This window comes from Bactrocera oleae, chromosome 2, assembly GCF_042242935.1.
Source record: "Bactrocera oleae isolate idBacOlea1 chromosome 2, idBacOlea1, whole genome shotgun sequence".
Classification (NCBI taxonomy): domain Eukaryota; kingdom Metazoa; phylum Arthropoda; class Insecta; order Diptera; family Tephritidae; genus Bactrocera; species Bactrocera oleae.
Window position 1 is genome coordinate 75622401 of NC_091536.1, and position 6366 is coordinate 75628766.

A 6366-nucleotide genomic window follows, 5' to 3' on the forward strand; every position below is an offset into this window, starting at 1 on the left:
GCGCTGCGCGGAGAAGTATTAAGGGGCAATAAGCCGCAGTGTTTGTTGAAAAACTCGCATATCCGTGCAGTATTTTAGCAACCTTAATGCCCTTACTTAATTTTTTTTCATGCCAACACACACACACATGCATACACTCAAACAAGCGTTGCATTACAACTTGGCATTGCTGCAAGCTTTATTCAGCTGCTATTGTTGTTGTTGTAACATATCAAATATCACAGTGTTAATTGCAAAGCTATGCATTGAACACACATACGTGCACACGCATATTTACTTAAATCCCGTTATGCATTATTAATGCAAATTAAGCGCAATTTCCATGTTCAGTTTGTGGTTGCAACGCCAAAGAGATTTTCCGCGATTTTTCCCACAGATTTTCAATGCATACAATTTTGGCAATTTTTTTCGTGGATTTTTTTTTTTTTTTTTTTGTAAAGCAAGTAATTGATATTTATAATTTTTTGATACCCTGAACAGAGTATATTATGTTTGCCACGAAGTTTCTAACGCGCAGACGGAAACGGTGGAGACCCAATGAAATTAAAATAAAAGTTGAGATATCGATCTGAAATTTTGCACACATCGTTTTCTTACCAAAAAGCTGCTCATTTGTCGGAAACGCAAATATCGAACCACTACAGCATATACTTAGGTTTCATTCAAACGAATCGATCAAATCAATCTAGCGCTTGTATGGATAACTTTTTTATTTGATGAGATATCTTCCCGAAATTTGGCACCAATTTTTGCTCAAGGCAGAAGCAAAATCTCTGCATAAATTGTTCAGTTCGGATCACTATAGCATATAGCTGCCATACAAAGTAACCGCTCAAAATCATGTCCTTGCATGAAAAACCTTTCATTTGACAACATATCTTTTCGAAATTTGGCGTAGATAATTTTCCAAGGCAGCGCTATAATCTCCGAACAAATAGTTCAGATCAGAGCACTATAACATATAGCTGTCATACAAATTGAGCAATCAAAATCTGGATAAGGAACTTTTTATACCCTTTTATGCTATAAAAAATGCACATGTGAAGGGTATTATAGTTTCGGTGCATGCCGATGTTAACATTTATTTTTTCTTTATTCATTTTTTATTCCTTTTTTGAATTAACACGCTTTTTTGAATTAACACGTTTTTTTTTGTTGGCACTTGTTAGAAAATGCAGACGCATGTAAAAGCGAAAGCGTGTAAAGGAAAGCATAATGGGTTTTTAATATCATAATTGCTTGCAGACATATGTATGTATGTATGTATTAATATATATGTATCATTTAAATTATGCATTTGCATGACAGTGTTGTTTTATTTTTTCACGCCACTGTATTATGCATGTGCTTTTCACACTAATGCCGCGGAAGTTAGAAAAAATCACATACACAAATCCAAACATACCTAGATACATTAAATTGCAAAAAAAATAAGCAAAATTATTTAACGGTATTTTTTAGCATTTCTGAAATTGTTAAATGCTATTTTTATTGACGAAAATTCCATTTATGTTTGAGTGCGTCAGCTTAACGCATATTTTCATTAAGTAATGGATTATATTTCTAGTGCAAAAATTCGTTTGTCATTTGAAATAAAAATTAAATATATGCCAAGGTGCACAAATATTTTTATAAAGACCTTTTTTCTAAAAGTCGCAAAAATTTTATGGAAATTGCTTGGAATAGCAAATACTAAAAAATAAATTTTGTTCAAAAAAATAGTATTTTTTGAGAGGTGTTGTTGTATTATTGGTAAACTGTTTGTGTGCGCATAAATATTTATTATTTTCAATCCATTACTTTAAATTAAAAATATAGGCGCTAATGTAAATACTTCCACACAATTTACGATTTTCATTCAAATAAGAAAAATAAAACTTTTTTAAATGAATTTAGATTTGTTAGTAATTTTGTAGCGGTGAGTGATAGCCTGATATTTAGGGTCAAGCTTAGATGTTAACATCGACGTCATCTAACGATAGGATCAAAGAAAGGAGATAGAGACGACAGTAATAGCAGGTGGATGGTTTTAAAGGGTCTCGTTTCATGTGTCCAAACTGAAAAATTAGCGCTTCGCCTACCGTAGCGAGTACCTAAGCCCTGTCTTCGAAGTCAATTAGCGGTAAGACCAGGAAAACGTGATATTACGACGGAGTCACACCATAGGGAAAGTGGTGTTAAGTGTGTGGGTTTGGTGCGGGGGCTCTTTGAATGCAGAAAACATACATGTTTAGAATATATGGGTCGATTCTCGATAAGTAGGAAGGTAGTAAGTAGTAAAGTTTTTCCCGCCCGAAATTACATCGTACTGTAGTTCGTCGAAGTCTTGTGGGAACGTTTACTTGATGTTCCTAGAAGAATTTCTAGGAAACATTCCTGCAGAAACTGCTTGGACAAAAATACATACGGGCCTCACTTTGTAGGTGTTTGATAGGAATCATCATCTGTGATGTCCATCTCATCTTCAGCTGCGCCCTGCCATATCCAGGCGACCATGTTTGCGTTGGTCTGCCGCAGGTGCTGCCGCCTTGCCACTTGAAAATTCTATTGCTTTTCTGTACTTTAGTAATATTTGCGATCGTATTTGGAGTGAAAGTGAAGGAGTACAGACTATCAAACGTAACACCCAGAACTTCGGAGTTGTTACTTGTCGTAGTTTTAGCGTCATCGACAAAAATGTAGAAATTTAGTCTATATTTCTTCGTTCTTTTAGTAAACATGGAAGAAGAGAGTTTTGAGTAACTTGCAGTGATAAACCGAGAAAGGTATTGTACATGCAATAGATGCCAGTACAATCATCGGCGTATGAGGTAGTGGAAATTCACCTTTGGTGGTTGAGGGAGTTTTAGAAGATAGCAGTTGAACAGTAGTAGGGAGAGCACACCACCCTGCAAAACTGTCTGCATAATTTTTCTTAGCCACGAAATAGTACGGATGATTGACGACGATTGAAAAAACAAACTGAATAAAAATAGTTCCAGATAAAAAAAACACATTATTTGTTTATAATAAGTACGAAAAAAAGTCAACGTATATCTCATTAGAAAGCTGAGAAAAAATCTTAAAAATAGGCTGGCTAGTTATTTTTTTTTTTTTATTATGAAATACTTTTCTTCGTATACGCAAATGCCAAAAACTTCCTTTTTTTAAAATTTGGAATTTTGAAAATCATAACTCAAAAATTTTTCATATTGAGTCGAGATGACCCATATATATTTTTAAGTTTTATCTCAATCAATTAAAGACCAACACCCATATTTAATTTGTCCCGCGGAAAACGTTTTTAATTAAAATTAGAAAAGCACCGCCCTATTTAATTTAAACTTCTGTGTATGTGTGACTACCACTAACACTTACCAAATGCCTTGCTTAGTCCATGTTTGGCCATCAAACTCTTATTGCGCGAATTTTCAATTAGACTGATGCAATTTTGCGCAGAGCAGCGACGTTTCACCGCGCACTCGACGCCAATATTTGCCATGAAAGCCTACAAAACAAACAAAAAAACAACAATTAAAATCAAACAGTAAAATGCTGGAAAAGAAATAGCAAAGCTGTGGAAAAAAAATATGAAGAGTCAAATGCAATTATGAAAGATGCGCTTCATGTGTAAAAAGTGGAAATATGTCGCCAACACAGCCGCGCTCACCTATAGTAACTAAGAGGAAATAGACATAGTGAGACTTATTTTTTTTTCTAATTGTTTGCGTTTTATCTGCTGTCTGAAGTGCTACCGTTTGATCTACATGAAAGGCAGCAGAGGAAAGAGTATATATTTTATGAAAATAACTTTGCAAGCCATCGGTAGCTCACAGCAGAGCAGTTTTTTTTTTATTATTATCGTGGAGATGGTGTTTAGCTATTAACGCGCCACTGCTCAAGACATTTGAGTTAACGTAACTTTATTTTCAAAAAGTCTACGTAACGGGAGCGAACCCGAATTTCTAACGAGCAATAAATCGTCATCTCGACAGCATTCAGCATTTTTAAGTATCTCACATTTGGAAAGTTCGTCAACTTTGGCATGTGACGCGAGTAGCAGTTAATACAAATCAAAGTTTAGAAACATGTTACTACCGATTATTTGAATTTTAGTCAAGCATACCTCAAACAGCTTACAGGATTCACTGTCCGTCAATCCCATTTGCAAATATTTTCCAAAATTTTTCACAAATTCACATAGCGTTTCGGAAAGCTGTGTCTCCTTACGTTGCGCTATGGTTTGTAGACAAGGCAATAAACGTACAGCATACCACTTAATATTGCGTTCTCTTATTTGCGGCGCATAGTAGGCAAATAGGTTCAAACAGATGCGCAACGAGCTGAAACGTAAGCAAGCACAAATATTATTTAGTTTTATGATTATAAGAAATGCACTAACCGCTGGTTCCCATTGCGCTTTATTTCACCATATAAGTCCATAAGTATGCGACTGACACGTGTTTTTTCCAGCGCACGAAATATACGATTCAGATTCTCCTCCGCATTCATGCGCACCACAGGATCCAGATCCTCACAAAAAAGCAACAGCACGGTGGTCGCCGTATTGATGTGGGTGGCATAGTTTATATGGCCCGCTAGCCCTGGCGACATAATGCACTCGGCAATATGCTGGAAGTACGTAATCTTCTCTTTTTGACTACAATAATGTTAAATTGGTCAAATTGGTGGCAAGGGCATATTATTGCATGAAACTCACCTGCATTCCGTATTGCGTAGCTGCTCAACAAAGGAAGTGAACTGATTCAAAATAGATTTGTCCATATTAATATTTTGTTATTAATACGAACAAAAGCTGATAGTTTAAGTGTTTAGTATCTAGTTAGGCATTTCTCCCCGTTTTAGGTAAATAATTTTACAAATTTACACAAAATTACACAGAAATATTTAGTGAGTAATCTGATAATTGTTGCACACCTTTCGTATTTTTAAACAATTTTCGCTTTGATCCGGTGGTTCGTAGTAGTGAAGCCAGATCAAGAGAATTTGAAGGTGTCTATTTGAAGCCGTAAAATATTGTAATAAAAAAATTATGAAAATATTAGTTCTGCTAAATATCAAGTAAATATGATTTTTAGTTATAGCTTTTAGTCCAATAAACAATATAGTTAAGTGATATTAACATGCATTTGACAGACAAAATGAAATTGGTACTCGTTGTAAGCAAATTTGCGAATATTTTGAGGAATTTTCGTGTTGCAGGATTTTAATCACAGCTGATTGGAATGAAATGGCAATGAAATCAATAAACAACCACAGCTGCTGGAAACAAAATAAAAATAAATAAATAAATAAGAATAGGCCATTCACTGTAAGTAAAGTAAAAGTGTAATTATAGTGTTAATTGTTAAACATAAGATTAGTACGCGGTTGAATATATCATATATCTAAAACCTTTTTTAATTATTAAACCAATTATTAATTGCAGAAAAGTTTGAATTTTAATGAAAAAATATGTTCCCAAACGTTATCTATGGTTCAAATGGTGCCGAATTTCTTACATATAAGGAAGTAAGTCGTACGTATAGTTGAATAGAAATGCAAAATAGGAATCGCCACGATCTACGATGTCTCCAAAGAGCATGTGCTCCTTGACTCCGTATACGACTGCGATTATTGTCAAAGTACAGAGCCGCAACAAAAGCCTCAAGTCGCTAGCCGGCAGCACCTGGAGAAAAGACAAAGAAACGTTGCTGGTCGCTTAGAAAGTAATCGACCGGGAGATCATACACTACGCAGCTGCAATATGGTCACTTAGGTGAAGCAGGAAACAGTTGAAGAGGATGTAGACATCTCAGAACACCGCATTCCGGATTATTACACGATGTCTCTTGATGTCCCCTTTCAAACACTTACATAAATTATGAGACCTGCATGCTTCCGGTTAATAAACACATTGTACTCCTCATCAAGCAGTCTGTTGTTGTTGTTGTAGCGGCAGAATTCTGCCGAGTTGACAGTCCTTGGCCGGAACAAACCCGGGTCCGTTCCGGTTACGTACACCCGACTGTCGTGGGAGCGGTCATCAAGCAGTCTCTTCTACGATGTTTTCGCTGAAATCATGCCTACAGTCGTCTGCTTGAAGCTGAGCCGCAACCTGGGAGCATCAAAAAGACAAGATGCTTGTACAATCTCAAATGTTCCTTCATATATGTGATTAATGCTCTAAACTGTATATTTACAAATAATTTTTGAAGAACTTTCAACGGGATGGCAGACGTTGAAGGCTGAAGTTAGCAAATTAACACTACTTAACCCAATTTTGCGAGGTATCCTGTTGAGATATTTTTTTTCTCAGCCAAAAAGGTTTTAATGCTCTCAATTTCACGCATATTTTAAATTTGTGTGAATGTTATATGTATGAAT

At 35.6% G+C, this 6366-nt stretch overlaps 1 protein-coding gene and 1 long non-coding RNA gene across 4 annotated transcripts in view; one reads left to right on the forward strand and one right to left on the reverse strand.

Moving 5' to 3' along the window:
- htt (huntingtin) overlaps window positions 1-4917 on the reverse strand; it is a 147524-nt gene extending 142607 nt beyond the window's left edge. For all 3 annotated transcript variants that reach the window (XM_070105694.1, XM_070105693.1, XM_070105692.1), the window contains exons 1-4: window positions 4700-4917; window positions 4382-4639; window positions 4106-4322; window positions 3358-3487 (exon numbers count right to left, since the gene is read on the reverse strand). In XM_070105694.1, coding sequence (XP_069961795.1) covers window positions 3358-3487; window positions 4106-4322; window positions 4382-4639; window positions 4700-4764 — 670 coding nt within the window. In that variant the 5' untranslated portion in view covers window positions 4765-4917. The remainder of the gene's footprint in view (window positions 1-3357; window positions 3488-4105; window positions 4323-4381; window positions 4640-4699) is intronic.
- Window positions 4918-5240: 323 nt separating this feature from the next.
- Window positions 5241-5661, forward strand: LOC118681948 (uncharacterized). The gene is made up of 2 exons (XR_004977666.2): window positions 5241-5311; window positions 5429-5661. It is a non-coding gene; the product is annotated as an uncharacterized lncRNA (long non-coding RNA).
- The last annotated feature ends 705 nt before the right edge of the window (window positions 5662-6366 follow it).